Raw genomic sequence first — 21,085 nt, 5'->3', positions numbered from 1 at the left:
AGAACTCTCCAAAATCACAAACCAACTTTCATTAATTTTACTTCTTTTACTTCTCTAGTATTTCACATCTGTAACATAATCTACTGAAATGCCTGAATACAGCTTTTAATGTGACTCAAGCAGGTCTGAAATGTGTTAGATCAATTTTACAATAATGTTGTTCAGGTGTCACTGAATGTATCCGGGATTTCACAGAAACATCAGTACTGATGTTCTGTTTGTTGCCCACAGCTGGCTGTGTGTCACAGCTGGCTGCAGCATCACACATTTTTGCAACAAGGCTAATTTGCAATGAAAGGGGCCAATTTTGCCCTGACTGTATGAATATTACCTAATTTACATACATGCAAATGGAACAGACATACCATGACACTATTTGCTTGGCAGTGGTACATTTCACCCTTTGCAGGTGCTTTGTGAATTACACGCTATCTTTTTGTCTCTTTTGCACAGGTTTAGCAGCCGCAAAAGCCGCACAATCCTTTTGTGGATTTGGCCCTAATTGTTAAATGGCTGAAAATTAATTTAACCATATTTTACCCACATTTGACATCACCCCTAGTAGTTGACTATACTCACAGCTGAGGTCAAGAGTTCTCTAGAAGGTTCAAAGGTCGGTATTTCAAAGCAGGAGCCATGTAGAATCTTCATACTGGTATATGTTGTCTAGGTGATGACAAAGCTCAATTTTTTTTTTTTCTCTGCGGACTGTTGTATATTAAAAAAATCTCAATATAAAAAGAGAAGGGTTAATTAAGGGCTAATTAGTCTTGATACCAGTTAGAAACAGACAGAGAAAGAAAGCGAGAGTGAATGAGTATGAGTCTCTAGCCCTTCCTCTCCTCTCTTCTCAGCCCGGTCTCGTGTTTCTCCAAACACATTTTGGAGATTGCCTCGATTATATTCACTGGAAATATTTTTTCCATTCCATGATTTGCTACTTTATTGCACCTGGACTTTGATGTTGAAGACCTGGGGCCAGACGCATAAAACCCTGTGTAGATTCATGACTAAAACTGTGTACACGCACAAAGCCAGAAATATGCATACGCATTCTTTTCGTCAGATTTATAAAGCTGTGCTTACACATGGTTCTCAGTCATTGGGGAACTGGGCGCACATGCACGAGCCTCATTTCCACTCCCACAATTAACCATAAATGGACTCAGACACACCCTGAACCAGCCGTTTTCATATCAACTCACCACCTGCTCCCCCAGTCTGTACAGCCGTCAATGAAACAAATGGGCAAGAAGAAGTGCAGTTTCACAGATTGTATCGCACTGACGAGGTTCTCCAACAGAAGAACAGCTGTCATTACGGCTCTTTATACCCTATCATTAATTCATCACATTGACCGGCAGTGATATCTCAGGAATGTAATCAATGATTAGTTTGTAGCTCATATCTAATCCGACTTTACAAGGTGTGACACAACTAAAGATAAAATAAAAAGAATTAAGAGCAAAATAAAATGTTGACTCTGATGTAAATTAAAAGAATGATACAATTAAACACAAAAGTAATTAATCAATGTTAACTTCATAAATGAACCTTTGACTGGCATTTTATCAATACCTGTATAAAATCACACAATCAGTGCAGCTGGTTATCAACCTAAACAAGCAACATTTTACTAAAAGATTCAGTCTCTCACCTTATATGTCATCTCCACCTCATCACATCACCCTCAGGTCACCAAGGAAAAACATGTGTATGCCTGGTGTAAAGTGTGCATGAGGTGCACACATTGTCATCACACATTCTGTGTTTCTAAATACCAGTTCATGTGCAGGAAATGGCAGGTTTTTGTTCATACGTATCGTTCATGCATCGGGCCCCAGGTGTTTCTTGTGCTAAATACTGTGTTTACTGTGAAGATGTCCTGTACCATGTCAGTGTTGACTTTTTTAATATCCAACCAAGACAATGATCTTTCCTTAATCCTAACCAGGTGCTTGAATTGCCTAAAGCTGAACCACAAAAAGGTTAAAGGTGCAGGTAAACTCATAGCTAATAGGTGATGATTATATATGTTGTCTTGCCATCAGCTTTTAGACGTGTCATCAGTTGCTGTTTGTTGCTCCTACATTGTTTCTTTATGTAGATTTGAACATCTTTATTTAGTATTATTTAGACACCGCTCTCACCTGGGCGTCTCCTGATGTGTCACCAGTATCCTGGTCATGCAGACTCACTTTGTATAACATCAGGAGGCTTTGGCCATACCTTTCTGAGCATGTAATGCAACTTCTAGTCCAAGTGCTGGTCATCTCATGACTGGACTACTGCGGCTCACTCCTGGTTGGGCTATCAACATTCACTGTTAAACCTCTGCAGAGGATTCAGCAAGCAGCAGCACGTCTGGTGTTCAACCAACCTAAACAAGCTCATGTCACACCTCTGTTCATCTCCTTCCACTGGCTCCCGGCAGCGGCTCGCATTAAGTTCAAAGCTTTGATGCTTGCCTTCAAGGCAACAAATGGAATGGCACCCTCACACACTGAGTCACTCATCAGGCTGTATGCTCCGGACTGCAAATGAACCACGTCTGGTACAAAATCACTATCCAGACCTCTTCTCATTTGTGGTTCCCTGATGGTGGAAGGAGCTATCCATCTCCACATGGTGTCCCTTGGTGCATTCAAGAAACACCTGAAAATCAGCTCTTCTGTGAACACCTCAAGACTTGAGCCCCTGTAACCTTTTTAGCACTTTGATTGTTGCACTTCTTTCTTGTTGCTTATGTTATTTCTTATGCGCTTGTCTACTTCCTGTTGTTTCTTACTTTATATATTAAATAAACAAAACAAAACAACTTCTGCCTAGTGCTCTTTGTCATCGCACTTGTACTAGGTCAGCTACTTGAGAGTTGGTACCACAGCTCTTGCAAGAGTCACTGTCCTCTAATGCTGGACTGTATTGTTCGCTGGTAAGTCATTTTGAATAAAAGTGCCTGCCAAATGACTGAATACAATGTAATGTAATGTTACTAATACAATGAATGATGGCTGAATTCCATTTAGCTCTTTCAGTTTCATGGTCCTGTATGCTGACTTACTGGGACACTTGAATAGAGCAGAGCAATCTAAAATGTTATTAGTAACAACCTGTGCTTTTTCTATCATGACAAATGTCTACTGTGAAAAAGATCTGCAGTATTAGTGTTGTGTTAATGGGCTGGAATTGTGGAAAACAAGAAAAATGATCTTTAGGATGGATCAGGGTGATGGTGGACCCTCCTGTGCTGTAAAATTACTCAATCCTATCTCCTCTGCCTTCTTAAATTATTTAAAATTTTAAAATTTGTGCCTCAAGAATGAGGCTGTTACTATATCACACCAGAAAGTCAAATGAAATACGCTAGGAAGCTTTAGCATGAGCCATTCCTGAAGTAACTTCTGTAGTTAGAGTTTGCATTACAGCCAGATGACGAGCAAAGCAGACACTGGAAGTGTTGCTGGTTGTTCAGAAGCTAAAAAGTCTTTACAGCCTTCCAGAGGATGGAAATTTAGGTCAGGAACGGCTGAAACTCATTTTTGGAGACAATCTTGCCTCCGTTATCAGCAAGTGTTTGTGTGTGTGTTCGGCGCATTTTACAGTCAACTGTCTGCTTAACGAGACTCAGACGCTGCAGGATTTTCTACTTTTTCATCTTCAATCTTTGGATGAAGTTTTAAAACATGGTTGCTTTCTGTTCTATCTATCTATCTATCTATCTATCTATCTATCTATCTATCTATCTATCTATCTATCACTCCCCATCTGCTTCTTTCTCCTTATATTTTTCACTTTTTACTTTTCATCTTGTAGTTGTGGTGGCAGATCTGCCAGCACCTCTCTAAATACAGGAGAGAAAATAGAAAGATGCCTGGAGGAGAGACTTAACATATCAGCTCATATTGACTCACAGTCACAGCTGTCTGGTGGCATTTCAGCACAGAGTTGTTAATAAAACATTAGGAACGGAAGGAACTTTACGAATATTTTTGAAAGTCAAACCGGAATAATATTAGCTTTTCAGCATTTTCCTGTCAGGAGAGCAGTTTACACGTGGAAAAATCCTCAGAAACACCTCTGAGACATGCAGTATGAATTCAGTCAAGTTTCCTCTCATCACATGACAGTTTTTACTTTCTGCTGTCCTTTACACACTGGCACACACTGCCCAAACTTTTATATCAGCTGTCAAACCAATAAGCACCAGTTTCATCACACCTTTTAACACAGAGAATGTAACGTTACCTACACACCAGTCTCTTCATACAGCACAGAAGGTTTTGTCATTTGATATGCAAAGCTCTGGTCTTTACAGCTGAACAGAATTAATTAGTTCAAAGTGCTTTACATAAAAAAGAAACAGCAAAAATGTGCAAATAAACAGAAACATCATGCATACATTCATATACAATCACCTATACATACACAAACAAACACACTGTACATATACGGTGTGTTCTGTTAAGAAAATGCTGGACTGAAGGTTTTAAATTTGCTTTTAAAAGTACACAGTGTTGGAGCAAGTCTAAGTTCAGCAGGCAAACTGTTCCATTCTTTAGGTGCATAAATACTGAATGCCATCTCACAAGACTTTGAAAGTGCTCTAGGCTCATGGAGGAGATTTCCACCTTGTGACTGGAGAGATCTGCTGGGGTTATAAACTGACAGCATGTCTGAGATGTACTGTGGAGCCAGACCAGCGAGTGCTTCGTAAACCAAAAGGAGGATTTTGAGTTGTATTCTGGAAACAACAGGTAGCCAGTGAAAGTTCAGGAGGACTGGAGTTATATGGTCTGATCTTTTTATCCCAGTTAGAACTTGTGTGGCTGAGTTCTGGATAAATTGTAATCTATGGATTGTTTTGTTTGGAAGACCCATAAAGAGAGAGGTGCAATAATCTAGCCTGCTCATGACAAATGCATGCATGAGTTTCTCTGAGTCACATTGTGAAAGAAAGCCTCTGATTCTGGAATTGTTTCTGAGTTGGAAAAAGGCAACGTTGATGATGCTGTTAATATGATCCTTAAAGCTGAGTTCACCATCCACGTTTTTTTAATCTGGTCACTTGTTACTAGTGATCAGGACACCAGGTACTCGCAGACAAGTTGTCTAAGGGCTTTAGCACCTATGTCCAAAATCTCAGTTTTCTCTTAACACACAGTCCTCAGGATTATTTTAGCCTACATTGGTATTAAATGCATCAATTTCATGCAACTTTATGGCTACACACAAATACGTTCATTTATTTTGAATCGTGTTTCCTTCCACCTGGTGAAAGTAAGTCTATTACTCACACTCCTTTTAATTGTCTGCTGCAGCAGGAAATTAGGTTGATGAGGGTGCAGTTTGTGAGCTGGAAAACCAAAATAATGAGCTTAAAAGAGGCTAAAAAGTTGTTCAGCTGAGGGGAGCTGCAGAGTTCTCTGTGGGTTTGTCACTACAAGCAAAAACTTTTAAATAAATCTTCAAAAGTAACCAACAAAATATAACATCATTGGCTTCCAAAATCATTTCTCTTCATTGATCTGTCTTCTCTGCTGGTGAAGAGGTGTGTTATTCAGGAAACTCAGATACACATATCTGTTCCTGTACTGTTTTCCTCACTGTGGTTTCTGAGGTTGCCATGGTCACAAAGTGAGCTGCAGCAGTTAGTTGAAAGAGCTGAACCATCTCAAACTTCAAGACACCGCTCGCTGTCTGTAAGCACCTTAAAGGACGGGTTTACAATTCAGTCTGTCTTAAAACAACAGTCAGGTGTCCAAACGAACATTGAAATAGTTTTTTCTTGCCATAAACATTCCTCCTGTTCATGCTGCTGAAGCCTCATATAAGCCTCGGATCAACTTTTAAATGCATTTTTGAACAAAATGACTGTGTGGACACACTGTGGATTTTGGCCCCTATCACTTACATTTGAAGAGGATCTTTTAATATCCAGTATGAACAGGAGGAATGATTACAGCGAAGAAAACTTCTTTCACTGTTCATATGGACACCTGACTGTTGTTTTAAGACATACTTAAAAAATTGTGAACCTGTCCTTTAAGAGATGGTGTAACTAAACAACGTCTCACGACTCCGTCTCCACCTTTCCTCCTAACAGACAGGTTATAATTCACATAGCTTCTGGAGGTCACTTGACAGTTAAATGCAGACATACTGTATGTTTTTTCCAGCATTTGAAAAAAAAAAGATAATTTCTTTAATTTTTCATGTGCAGACAGTTTCCACCTTTCACAATACATATTGCATTATTAATATTGATTAGCTGCTTTAAACCACCTCTAACAAAGAAATATTTATGTAAAAAGCAAATTCTGGAAGACTCTGGTAGGTTTGTTCATTGACACTGAGGAGTTCAGCTTGGATTCATTGGAAATAAAATTTGCTCTAAAAGTGACAAAAATATATCTGTGATTATGGCTAAATACTTGGATTTCGCTGCTGCCAAATGAGACAATACAGAGCTCCTGTATTGTAGCATCTACTGTAAATCTTGTTTGAATTCAGAGCCACAGGGTTTCGGGGGAACAGTTTTAGTTGAATAAGTGTAGACAGGCTGAAGCAGGTGAACAAAGTGTTACAGAAATCAAACTGTATATCAGCATGAATGTCTTTCTCTGAATCTTTGGGATAGAGTAGGGTCTTGATTTATGGAATGTTTCTTAACTGAAAAAGTAACAGCACCAGTGATTTTACATGATGTATTAAAACTCAGATGATCTAATCCTTTTAACTGTCTTCCTGGCAGATGTATGTGACATGCACAGTGCAGGCGAAGGGCACTCGTCTGGCCAAGCCTGTGTTGTCCCTTGGGCTCATGTGTCTGGCCTTCCTCACCGGTCTGAACCGCGTAGCTGAGTATCGCAACCACTGGTCGGATGTCATCGCTGGCTTCATCATCGGCACTGCCATCGCCACTTTCCTGGTGAGACTCACACCCACAAACATCATAAGTGTGTGCTGCATGGAAAGACAAAGGATGGGTAGGATAGTCTAAAACTGCATTTAAGTATAAGTAGTTGTCAAAATAACTACTTGAGTGAGAGTATACCTCTGACTGTTACCCTCCTCTTTCATTTTATGGTTGTTTCAACCACAGATGATCCTCCTTGCATCTTATGCTTTTTGTGGTTTTATCTTATTTATATACTGTTCTGATGTTGGATCTTAAACATGGTAAAAGTTCCAAAACTTGAGGTGAACTTATATAGAAATGCTCCCCGCAAGTCAAAATCCAGGACTACAACCTGCCTTGAATGCTTTGTTTGCAACGTTTTTTTCTACCTTGCTGTAGAGCTGACATCAGATTGTCGTGCATGCCCATAAACAGCCATCTGTTCCATAGCCTTGGTTGCTGTCAAGTTATTGGGTAATACAAGTAGACAGACATACTGTGTAACCAATCAGAGAGCTAGAATAAGCAACTACCCTGTTATGAACAGTAAGTGAGGCAACAAGGTTGGTTGACAGCATTTAGTGTACTGCTCATGCTATGATGTTGTTGTGAAGTTAATAAACTGCTTGTTCTGAGTACATGGTGTCAGAAGTGTTCTGAGAGAGGCACATGATGCTATGGCAAAGTTTAACTTGCTGGAAAACTTCAACTTCAACTGAAAAACATATCAGAGACAGACAAAGAGCTCTCTTGGCGACTACAGCTCATGTGCGACCTAACCTTGGAAACTGCAGTCCACATTGTAAGACAAGCCGAGGACGTAGCACAGCAGATAAGCCAGCAGGAGCAACGGGCAGCACTCAACATGCAGGAGGTAACACATAGGTGAACATCGGAGAGAGGTGGGAGACAGCCTGTTAAGGAGAGAAGTGATGGACGGTAGTAAGCCCACTCCAGGGACACCAGGTGCCGCCTATGCAGGAAAGAGAAGCACAAAGCCCCAGCCGAATGCTCAGCATTAGAATCTGAGTGTAGTAAATGTGGTAAAAAGGGTCATTGGGAGAGAAAATATTTCTCCAAGTCAGTAAGAGAAGTCACTCATGACAGACTGAGGAAAACGTTTATCTTGGAGCAGTATGTAAAGTAAATCAGGGCAGTGTTGAGCATTGGACAGAACAAATAAATATAGGAAACTCCAGTTAGGTTTAGAATCGATACAGGAGCTGACGTTACCGCAATGAACAGCTGTACCATATGCTGTACATACATCCAGAAGAGTCCCTCTACCACTTCCTCCTAAAGTCCAAACTGAGTTGCAGTGAATGGACGAGCAGGGCATGATACTCAGAGTCATGCACCCTACAGACAGGTGTGCTCCTATGGTGCTGGTCATGAAGCCAACAGACGCAGTGAGAATCTGTACAGGACTCCAAAAGCTAAATGAGAACATCAAAAGAGAGAGATATCAACTGCCAACGACAGAGGAGACACTGGCCAAGCTGTCAGGTTCCACAATCTTCACGTCTCTGGATGCAGCTTCAAGCTTTTGGCAGATACCATTGCTTGAAGACAGCAGCCTCCTAACCACCTTCATCACACATTTTGGGAGGTATTGTTTCAAGAGCCTGCCTTTTGGGATAAATATTACTCCAGACATATTCCAGCGCAAAATGAATGAACTGCTGGAGGGACTAGAGGGAGTAGCGTGTATATGGACAATGTCACTGTCCATGGGAAGGACATGTTTTCACCACTCAAAGAACCCTTTATCACCTCACCCCTCTTGGCTCACTATGACCTACAAAGACAGACAGCTGTTTCAGCAGATGTGAGCGGGATAGGGGGCGTCCTTCTACAATTGCATGGCGAAAGCTGGAAGCCTTTTGTTCCAGGAGACTGACAGAGACTGACTGGCTACCACTTCACTCTAGATGACATTTTCATTGGTTGCTCTTTGTTTTCAAATACATTTACTTTAACTATCCTTTATACTTACAGCTCTTAGTTCCATACAGATCATCATATTCACTCAGAAACATTCAATAACCTTTTTGCTATTGTGCCTAAAATCTTTAAAGAAATTGAGAGATGTGCTTTTAAGTTTAAAGCACCATCAGACAGGAATAATTGGTCACTCAGATAATTTGCTCTGCAGATAATAACTCACTTAGATCGATTACTTTTTTCCATGACTTCTTTGCTTGTTTACCTTAAATCTACTTGTTCTTGTTTTTGATTGTATTAACCCTCATTTTTAGTTTATAAGTAGTCTCAGTACTTTGACATAATGTTATTTGTTCTGTTCATTTATTTTATTTCTCATTCATTTTTGTGCAGATTACACTTTTAAGATGTAGTGGGTGTGGTTTAGGATGGTGGGAGAGCCCTTATGTGTATGTCCTTGTTGATGGTACTATGTTGTGTTGTTGGATTGTTTAATCTATTGTCATTATTATTATGTATTTATTACTTTGATTTTTGTTAAAATTTTTGTTAACTTTCATGTTTTGTACCTAAGGACCCCCTTGAAAACGAGATAGTGTATCTCAAGGGGTTTATCCTCTTATTACAATTTTGAAATGAAAAAGATGCGGAAACCAGATACGTGCAAATTGAGAACGAATGTTTAGCAGGAGACTTGGCCTGTGAGAGGTTCCAAAAGTACCTGGTGGGCATGGATAGATTTGGATGCAGTATCATTGAGATGTCAAAGACTCCTGATGCAGTTCAATGCCAAGGCAGAATATGCACCAGGGAAAACACTGGTCATTGCTGATGCGTTGTCACGCAGCCCTGTAAAGGACAGAGCCAACACCACAGAGATGATCATTGCTTGTCACGTTAATGCTGTCACTCACAGTTGGCCAATACCACAGCACAAACTGGACATGATATGGTCTGCTACACAGAGGGATGAGCAGTTGCAGTGTATGAAGCTGATCAAAGATGGATGGCCTGAACGAGTGAGTAGCATCACAAACAGTGCAAAAGACTATTACCCAATGAAAGATTCATCGTCAACATGTGAGGGTCTTACCACACTAGGCTATCACATTGTAATTGCGCAGTCAGGAAATACTGGAGCACATACATGATGGACATCAAAGCCTGTCAAAATGTAGAGAATGTGCAAAGGAAACTGTGTGGTAGCCTAAAATATCTGCTGATATTAAATGCATTGTGGAAACATGCCACTTCTGCCAGAAAAACAAGTGTACACAGCGCAAAGAGCCACAACAACCCACACAACAACTCTGCCTGAACAATCATGGCAAAAGATAGCCACGGATGTATGTGAATATAAGGGCAAGCACCACATTGTGATATCTGCTTGGAAATCTTGCTCTGGCCAACTACCACAGGTTGTTAAGTTACTGAAATCCACATTTGCAAGAATTGGCATTCTTGACCAGATAGTCAGTGATAACAGTCCACAATGCACAAGTGAGACTTGGAAAAACTTTTGCAGACAGTATGACATTGCCCATGTCAACGGACATGCAGAGTTCAAACTGCAAAACGCATCCTTAAACAAGAGGACCCACCATTAGCATTAATGTGCTACAGAGCAACACCAATGACCTCTACTGGTGTAAGCCCAGCTGAACCACACTCCTTTACTCAAAAGGAATCTGGTCCCTAAGTGGCCTGATAAATCAGACGCAGAGATGTAGAGACTAAGCAACAACAGGTACTTTACTTCAACAGAAGACATGGTGTAAAAGACTGGAGACAAAGTTCTGTTAAAGTTGGATGAGGACAAGACATGGAAAGGACCAGCATCTGTCATCCGGGAGAACTGTACTCAGTAATCATACCAAGTGGACTCACCGACAGAAGGAGAGGTGAGAAGGAACAGGCGAAATCTAAAACTTGTGCCATCAGGAGCAGCAACAATGAACACAGAGACTATGAAATTGAGCACAGAGCCAATAGGAATGGAATCACAGCACCAGAGCTCTTGTCAGAGACAGAGTGAAAGTAATGGATTTAACAGAAAGAAGGTTGGATAGTGACAAGGTTTGGTAGAGTGTATAAACCTGTAGTAAGACTGGATAAGTGTAATGTAATATCCTGCTTAAGAAGTAAAGTGGAAACTCTAATATACAGTACATTGTCCTAAATAGAATGAAAAGCTAAGAGGAATTAAAAATGTTATTGTTTATCCTTAAATACTGGACTGTCAGTTTAAGTTAGCAAATGTTGTTTATGATGTGTGTGATGCCTTAAGGTGTGAGTGCTATTAATGTTCAACATGTCACAAGTCTAGAGTACAAGAGTTACTGTTTGTTTTTAATCCAGTGATCCAGAGTGAGGATCATTTGTACGGATGGATTTGAGAAGTTGACATTTTGAGTAAAGAATGAGAAAAAGAAGTGAAAATAGTTTGGTTCATGGTTTGTTGAAGTAGCCTCCTGAGCCACCAAAAGTCAGCCTGAGATGCAACTTCCAGAAACTGACCAATCGGAACAGAGTGGGCTCATCAGGAGGCAGGCCTTAAAGAGACAGGAGCTAAAACTGAGATAAATAAGGAGTTTTAACTGTAAATCATGCAAAGATATTCCAGTAGAGCCCCAGAATATAAATGTAGAGCTGGAAATGTGCAGAATACATACGCTTTTAAAAAATAAATGTAGTAGTAGAGTATCAACATGTTACAGTGTTCTTATGATACTTCATCAGTTTCTATATACTCCCTTAACAACAAAAGTAGAAGCATTGGAAATGATTAGTGAATAAAACCAGTATGTGAGTTACAGAGGAAAAAGTGAGACTTTTACTATAAGCATTAGTATTATCACAGTACACATTGTTCAGTGATTTGGTCCAACAAGATAGAAAGTCATTTAAACAGGTTCCAGGTAGCACAGAGCAAATCAGCCTTCATGGCTCTTCGCAGGTACAATGACTAACTGCTTGTCTCTTCAGTGTGCTTTATAAGAAACATCATAATAACTAAAATCCCAGAAATAATTTATAGAACCCTGCAGTTTTTTTTTTTGTTTTTTTTTCACAGGCATCATTATTTCACTCGGCAGGCAGAGGGGAGCTTTCTGTTGCCTCCATGTAGGACTAGTTCAATACAGTGAACAGTTCATTATCCAGCAATGGTGGTATGGAATCCATTACCAGGTTTTTTTTTACTTCAGGAAGTAATACAACATATTTACCAATTTAATCTTTCTTTACTCAAGATATAGTAATGTAGAGAACTATCCATCCCTTTTATTTGTGATTCAGTGGAATGTGTTGCTAATTGTTTTCAGTTTTTTCTATTTATTTTCTCAATTATCTAAGAGGTGATTATTATGTAGAGCTATCTCATGTACTAGACAGGCTTTGCAGCTTGCGCAGCAGGAACATGTACATTACATGTAGACCTAATTGCTGTCAGTGTGTGGCTACACATGCTTTTTTATATGTAATGCATTCTTTCATGAAATACTGTACATCAAGGCTTGTCTTGCTCTCACAGCTGTGCTGCACGCTATCATGCCATATGCACACAGTGATGATGAGTGGGCCCCAGATACAGTATGTTTCCTAGCAGCAGCTGAAAGACAGAAAGAGGAAGAAGATAGTCTCTCTCTCTGTTTTTCCTCTCTGATCCTCTTTCTTCCTCTTGTGTTCGACAGAGAAAGGCCACTGCTTTCTTTGCGGTGTAGAGGGTTTGGAGAGAGCAGGTTTGTGATAAGACCTCGCTCAGCCTCTCATACAAAGCTTCAGTAATATTGGTAAAAAAAAAACACTAGAGTGCCATTAGTGATGGACAAAGATAGGAAAAATACAAAGACAACACTTTATGAACATCAGTGAAACTCTTTCCTCTCCTTTCTTGTCTCTCCTCTCATCTCTCCTCGGTCCTGTCCTCTCTCTCCTCCTCCTCTGCTCTCTCCTCTCCTCTCCTCTCCTCTCCTCTCCTCTCCTCTCCTCTCCTCTCCTCTCCTCTCCTCTCCTCTCCTCTCCTCACACCAAGATCTCCACTCATTTAAACATGGCTGCCTTAAACAAATAGCTCTCATTATCACAGAGAACAGTGAATCAGAGCAGATTGGCCCACTCTTGGCTTTGCAGCAAAGCTTCTTTATAAGTACAAATGATCTCCACTAGAGACAGCTGATATATTGGGAGCAATAAAAGGGCCGCGGTGCACACCAACCTGTTTTTTCTTAGAAATTAAACTCATAAACTGGCCCCTATAATTCAGTGCCAAAAACTGGGAAGAGGTGCTCAGACAGAGTGATATCAGGAAGTACAGTACATTTAGGCCATCATGGGAAACTAATGCTGACCTCATATGTCTATATAACAACTAAGAATAACTCTCAGCAATAGGTGCAGCAATTTTAATTCAAGTATTCAAGTTGGAATGGCTGAGGTCAACTTCTTCATTGTTGACTTTCCTGATTGAAATGACTATTGCATGGCGTAAAGACAGTTTGGCGGTGGAAGGATCCCCTCTAAACCACTAACAAGATAATGTCGGTGTCTTCAAAGCACACTGCATGTATCATGCCAGTATCCTAAAAATTACATCCATATTGGACAATTCACATTACGTGTCCTCTTTGTAGCGAGGTGGAAATTACAAGGGTGTGGAGGTTGGGTGGTGAATGGGCATGTAGCTCATTTGAGGAGTGATTTCCACCTTTTTATAACTGTAACTATAATCTTTTCCTGTAACTTAACCCCACAGCAGTAGTAGGGATTTCAAAAGCGCTGGGACTGGGTGAAAAAAAATCATTGTCACTGAACATAATCCAGCCTTTTACTGATTTGTCCAATATTGATTTTCTTGTCTGGTGTTAGGGTTGGATGTTTAGTGTTCTCAGAGTGTGTCCTACTTTATGAGAACTTCAGCTGCATGTAGACAATGGATATTAATGGACATGAAATTTCCATTAAATCTCCGAATCTTAAAATTTACATTCATATACAACAAATATATATGCATTTAATACAGAAGAAGTGTAATACTGTTGGATGATATTTAATCTGCGAAATGAGGAAACTGCCAACATATATCATTGTTTCTCTACAGTATCTGATCCTGCCAGCTTAGGAATGATTATTTAAATGAACCCTTTGCACCTGTGGGATGCAATTTGTGTCAAAATTCCTACCAATTAATCTCAGAATCATAACTCCGTCAAACCAGAACACACAGACATCATACACACACTGTAAAATTCAGCAGGGCTTACCCTGTACAAAGATGACTGTTTCTCTGTGGTTCTTCTGTTTAGGATCAGCATCAGTAAATCTTATTCACAGAAAAAAGACTTGGCTCATAATCATTAAATTTATGACTTCTGTAAAAGTAACTGAGTGGATCTTTTTACTGTTATATCCATACATGTATGTAAACTGGAAGTGTTGAGAAGCAAACCAGCATTTGACAATGAAAATGGAGTTTCTGTAGTTTATTCATTTGGCATTGTATTTTCATCATTGGCCACTGTGGGAGTGGTGCGGGGATGGTGGGAATGGCCGTCTTGGTGGTGTCCTTCTCCGGCTATTGCTGCTGTTGTTATTACTAGTCATATCTCTACTATTAGGCTATTATTATTATTATCAGGGACCGAGCAGAGGACTACTGTAAAACAAAGTGATAAAAGTAAATTATAAAAACCAAAAATGAGATTCAAACAACCAATCTGATTAAAGAATCTGATGTCTTGGTCTGTCACTATCCCAAACATTGTGAAATAAAATATGCTAACAATAATAATAATAATAATAATAATAATAATGATAATAATAATTCAGTGTTGGATCTTGAAACTTGAATATAAGTTCACCACCAGTGGCAGATTTTTCTGAGTGACTTGTAATGTGGGTGAAAGATCAGAAACATGTTTTTTAAATCACTGTTGGAACAATGACATGGAAAAATGCTAACAGCAACATACTGTATTAGCCTGTTTGGGAACCAATGTGGACAGAAAACATAAAACCATCAGGAGAGAAAGACCCAATAAAAGCTAATGAAATGGGCTGTTGTAACATCAATTACAGGTCTGGACTGGTATTGTCTTTACTCCCAGTTTTCAGCCAATATTAGTTTACATTTTGGCTAATTTACACCATTAAATGTATGCTGAGTTCTCTATTAGCAGTTCTTGTTTGTTGTGTGTATGTTTACATGTAGCTGCTTCCTATGAGGACTTAATGTTGATCTTCACAGATAACACTGTGTTTCTTCCCAGCATGAATAACAGAAGTCATTTGACAGCCAGCTTATACTTATACTACAGTGTGAGTCTGAATGATTGTGGTATCTTTTATTTGTAATCACCATTATTGAACTTTTGCACAGTTTCACATTTGCTTCCAGTAATTTATTGGAAATGTGTTTAACTGGCTGCAGAGTTGTGCACCTACACACATAGTGAGGGCAGAAAAAGTCACACTGAATAATAACAATCAAGTGTTTATGTCTGAAACATGTGTTGATATTCATGATTAGGCTTTGTCCAGCTGGATATTCATGTCTATTACAGACCACATCCTGTCTTTTCTTCATGGTTAAAATGGCGTCAGGAACCATGAGTTGACTTACAGAGGAGCACAGAGAATATTTGATTCCCCACCTCCTCCTGTGATGTTCATCCTGTCTGAATGGAACTTTACTCTTGTTTAAATCATAACATCATATTTGACAGCAGAGCTTCTACTTTCTAACATTCACAGTATAAAGTCATACAGTTGTTGTTTTTTATTTTTTTATTTTTTTATTTGTATTTTCATCAGGTATTTGTGATCAATTGAGGTGTAATTTAGTAGTTTCCAATGAGCCTGACCTGCATGTCTTTGTGTTGTGGGAGGAAACCCAAGAGCCGGGAGAAAACCCACGCAGACACGAGGAGAACATGCAAACTCCACACAGAAACAAGCAGAAACAGGCAGGTGGAGGTGTTTCTGTGAGGCTGCAGTGCTGATCACTGAGCCCGCGTGCCGCCCTGGAGAGGGAAGGAAGGAGGTTAGGAAAGGTGGAGGAGGGGTGGGGGAGAGGGAAGAGAGGTAGAGGGGGACAGGAGAGAGGGTTGGGGTGAGGAGAGAGGTTGGCGGAGAGGGCGGAAAGCTAGAACGGAGTAGGAAGAGGAGTCAGGGGTTAAGGAGGATGGGGGTGAGAAAGATGGAGGAGAGGAGGGAGGATGGAGAGAGGGAGGAAGGGTGGAGAGGAGAGGGGGTTCCTCCACCTTTTTGTCGCTGTCGCTGTTCTTCTTGCGTAACCAGCTCCAAAAACCTGTTTTCTTCTCCTTGTTTTCTCTCTGTTTCTGTGCCATTTTCTCCTCTTTTTCTTGCTTCTTCTTTTCCATTTTCTCCTCTTTTTGTTTCTTCCTCTCTTCTTTTGCTCTTTGTTTATTTTCCTCCTTCTCCCGTTTTTGTCTTGCTTTCTTTTGTTTCTTCCCCTCATTTTCTTCTTGTTTCTCTTCTTTCTTCCCCTCATTTTCTTCTTGTTTCTCTTCTTTCTTCCCCTCATTTTCTTCTTGTTTCTCATCTTTCTTCTCCTGGTTTTCATGTTGTTTCTCTTCCATCTTCTGGCTGTGCAGAAGTGCCTCCTCTCTCAGCTGGGCAGAAGCTAACAGTACAGCTTTTTCTGCCTCACATCTGGCTGTGATCTTCATACACTCCTCCTTCCAGAAGTGTTCGATGGTGTCGGCCTGCCTGCTCTTAGTTTGGAGACTCTCTCTGAGGGAGGAGATGAGTAAATCTCTCTCAGAGATGTCCTGTCTGCTCTTCTAGAGCACCTCTGTCAGTTCCCTCTCCTTGGACTCCAGTTGTTCTTCCAGCCTTTTTATGGTCTCCTTACTAGTGTGAAACCTCTCATTTACATATTGGGACCAGTCGTTCCATTCAGCGATCTGCTTGTCAGCAATGCTGATGCGACTATACAGATGTCGGCACTCGCGACAGGGAGGCCTTCCAGCCACTGGTCTCTGCTGGTTTGGACGCTGATGTGGTGCAGCATCAGCAAATCTGCCCTGACGTCTTATATCTCTGTTCATTGTTTTAATAAAAACAATGTCCAGAGGTAGTAAAGAGTAAGATGAGAGTCGTAGACTGTAGAGGTAGACGGTAGTTGTGCGTGAAGGATGGCCTTCGTTCTTCGTTCTTCGTCACTCTGGAACACTGTACTTGTGTGCAGATGTGAGATGAGATGAGATGAGATGAGATGGTCTCAGCCTTACAGATAAACTTTCAGAATCTTGCATCATAAAGCCGTTTGCCTTTGATGTGTGACAGATTAACAAAGGTCACATGTCTGATGACATCCGGAACTGATGACATCATGAGCTCAACCATGGAGGAGGTCATGTGACCTGACAGCAGATATCAGATTAAAAAATAAAAGTTGGATTAAAAAATAAAAGTTGGATTAAAAAATAAAAGTTGGATTAAAAAATAAAAGATATCAGGTTAAATCAGATTTAATCTTAAATCTCTTTATTTATCAGATTTAAAAAGATTGAAATCTTTGGAGCAAAGTTACATTGATGTTGACATTATTTAAATTAGTGATTAATGATCACTAAACCAGCTGATTTCTACTTTGTTCTGGAAGCTGATTTATTAAACACCTTTAAGTTGAACTTGCTTTGTGATACAGACCCCTGAATAATTGACCTAGTTAAAGGCTGCTGTCAGTGTTGGTTATTAAAAACACAAAAACTCAGTCAGTGGTCATCATAATGCAAAAATGAGTGCAATAATTTCTGTTAGACCTCATTGTCACATCAGCTTGACAATATTTACTACAATATTTGCATTGCTTGTAGTGGTGTAACGCATCGTAGTTGATCCATGATCCGTACGGATCGCCCCCCGCAGTTCAGCAGACATGTGAACCGCGGATTAATTGCAAAATTTAATGTCTCATTTAAGACAACGTAAACAAACTGCTGTAAGTAAAAGTCATGGACAAACAGCATGTCGCTAACAGGGATTTTGAAGAGCAACGACCAAACCAGCATCTAACAGGTCTGCAGTGACATCTGGTATGTTTACACACGATGTTTAATATGTTGCAGCTGAGCAGCTACTTAGCTACATAGCTGCTAACTGATGTTAGCAGTGCACTTTTTCCCAGTGAATGTTTGTTTAGTGGCTTGTTCGAAGAGCTGCAGGACACGACGTGTGTTCATGTTTGTAAGTTATCATCAAGTTTTGATGAGGTGGACACAGAATGTTGTTTCATTCACTACCATGTTTAAAAGAGGAAGGTATCAGGCCTCATATTGCAATTTAATTTAACAATTGAGCATTAAGTATTTTATATATTTTAAGATTTGATTTAAACATTAGACATCTTGAATGTTGTTTTCATTTAAGACCATGGGCTAAAGTTCCTTTCTGTAAGTGTTTGACAGAATATATGGAAAACAAAGTTTTATTTGTCCCTCCCCCTTTCTTTTTGTTTTTTTGGCTGATCCATAAAATGATCTGATCCGTGACTCAAATCCGTGATACGATCCGAACCGTGAGTTTCACCCCTAACTGCATGTATGTCAGAAAGATTAGTGTCAGCCTAAAAAATATGGCAAAGTGTTTAGCATGAATAATGTAGTGTGTAGATTTCATTTAGACCCCCATGACTGCCTGTGGTTGCAGAGAGAAACAGTATCCAGCTACAGTGAAGCAGCCGCGCAGATGAATGAATATGAATTTGGTGCTAATTACACTGTGAATAATAGTCACTGAAGAAACCTTTAAAATGTGACGATTCTCAGGCAAGTTCTGCAGCCTCTTTTTTCTATGATTTCAAAACAGTCAAAACATTAAACACATATATTTAAAATCACTTGAGCACATTTTGAACAGAATTTTCGCTGAAAGCAACATCCTCAAAACATTCTCACAATGTAAACCTTCGTAAACATGCGACGTTGCAGGAAGGTTTTATAAAATTATGAAAAGCACTGAAGCATTCTTTCAAATCCAATGTTTTCCCAAAATCACAAAATACATAGAAGTCCTTTCGAATGCAAATAAGGATCAATATTTTATATTTAGGGACCGAGCCCAAAAGGCAGAGGACTACTGTAAAACAATAGGGTCAACACCTAAGGGCAAGGACCTATTGTTTTTTGTGTGTTAGTTTCTTTCTTTCTTTCTTTCTTTATTATTATGGGATATCACACCTAAATTTGACCCCCTAAACATGCTCAAAAACTCACCTAATTTGGCACACACATCAGGTCTGGTGAAAAATTTGATAAAATGTAAAAATTAACCCTTAAAGTGCCAAAATGTGCTCTCTGGCGCCACCTATGTAACTAAAATGGCCGCCACGGCCCATAGGAATGTCGTGGAGGGATCAAACAAAAACTCAATTATTTGTGTCCTCAAGACCTACAAATCATACACTGACACCCCTGACCTAAATCCAATAGGAAGTCCGCAATTAGCCTTTCAAAATAAGACTTTGCCTCAATTTTGGCCCCCGAACAAACGCTATCTCCTCCAAGGGCGTTGATGGTATTGGCTCCAAACTTAAATAGATGACTTATGACACTATGCTGAAAAAAATTGTTTAAAACTTTGTAATAACTTGAACAGATTGGATTTTATAAGCCCTCAAAGTTGCAGTGCCACATCACACTTACAATGTAAAACAATGGGGAGGCAATCTATGGGCATGAACTTTGTGTCAAACAAATGGTTCTGATGTCTAAACTATAAGTCTGACCACTTTCAAACCTGTATCAATGGATTCGCCGCAAAATTTCCTACTAAAAGATATGATTTTTAATGTAAGATTTGGCCAAAGTCATGGGATTTATGAGGAGATTTCACAAGAAGCGTGCTCTAAAATCCTCCTCTCCAACTGCTCCTGGTGATGTCACTCCCTCAGTGCTGTGAAACATTCTGCAATACACACTCATTATATAATCACAGGAGGAGCAAGAAAAGACTCTAAAACTCACACTCTAATATCTCAAAAACAGTAAAAAATAGAAAAAGATTTGTAGGTCAAAGTCTCGTGACTCATTTAAAGTTCAAATGAAGTCTGTATCTAAAACTATGTGGAAGCAGTAAATGTTCAAAAAGGTGTGGGTTTGCTCACACTCTCCATTCAAATATATGAGTATTTTTCTGTGTTCAGCTGCATTTACTTATGGTCTCTACACACCTGACAGCACACATGTCAATCAAACTTTGACCAGGTCATGTGGGTTTAAAGTCTTTCCTTTTCTAAAAATAGACTTGATGAAAATAAGGAGATTAATTTGATTTACACACAAACTCATCAAGAGTTTTCAATTTACTAATTGAAATTCAAGTGAATGAGCCCAAAACTTGCATGATTTTGATGACACAGGTGTGAGCAAGACAGACATGTCTCACCCTGCAGAAAACTCTCATCTTCTCTCATCAAGTCAATCAAACTTTCAAAATAAAAGCACACCACACTTGTAAGAAATATCCCTCATTTTTAGAAAACAAAATGATCTGATCCTGACGGGCCAGAGTGCGAGGTCCCAACCGATGCTGCTTGCAGCTTTAATTATTATTGTTATTGTTATTATTGTTGTTATTCTGCTTCTCTGTGTCTACCCTTCTTTGGCACCATATAAATAAAATTGAATTGAATTGAACTGAATTATCAATACATGTTTTGACATTACTAGAATGTCCCATCAACATGGAACCCTGACAATCTCCTCTATCCATTCATATTTCGAGATGTGTGCTAGATTGAAAACATCTGGACATTAAGACATCAAAAAGTCATGTGACTTAAAGATCACCATAAATATGAAGTATACAAAACAACATCACCATCATCTGTTTTTAAGATGTTTGCAAGATACAATATTTACGTCTGGGTAGAAAAATTTGCCACAGTAATATAAATGACCATTAATGCAAAACATACGATATTACGACTTTGTGCACAAACCCAGCACTGCTCGACTTGAGTTGTGTGACGTGTTTTAATGTAAATTCAATTATTATTGAGAAAATAATTGCCAGATGAATTGAAAATGAATGAAATGAAAAGAATAGTTAGTTGCAGTCCTAGCTGAAGCTCACACTGGCCTGCTCCTCGTTGCGTTTGCATTCTTTAAGTTTGAAAACTAGTGTTATTAACATTTACATGCTTCTGTTTAGGATTCTTAAACACTTGGTTGTAGTTAGAATAGTGGTCTCTTTAATATTTTAAATATTTAAACCAAT

General features: G+C 39.5%; 1 protein-coding gene across 1 annotated transcript in view; it reads left to right on the top strand.

The window, feature by feature from the left end:
- The window catches only part of plppr5b (phospholipid phosphatase related 5b), a 173,678-nt gene that overhangs the window by 136,824 nt on the left and 15,769 nt on the right, over positions 1-21,085 (top strand). The window contains exon 6 of the mRNA XM_042399259.1: positions 6,752-6,928. Coding sequence (XP_042255193.1) covers positions 6,752-6,928 — 177 coding nt within the window. The remainder of the gene's footprint in view (positions 1-6,751; positions 6,929-21,085) is intronic.

Source organism: Thunnus maccoyii, chromosome 21, assembly GCF_910596095.1.
Source record: "Thunnus maccoyii chromosome 21, fThuMac1.1, whole genome shotgun sequence".
NCBI lineage: Eukaryota > Metazoa > Chordata > Actinopteri > Scombriformes > Scombridae > Thunnus > Thunnus maccoyii.
This window is presented reverse-complemented; position numbering and strand designations above follow the sequence as displayed.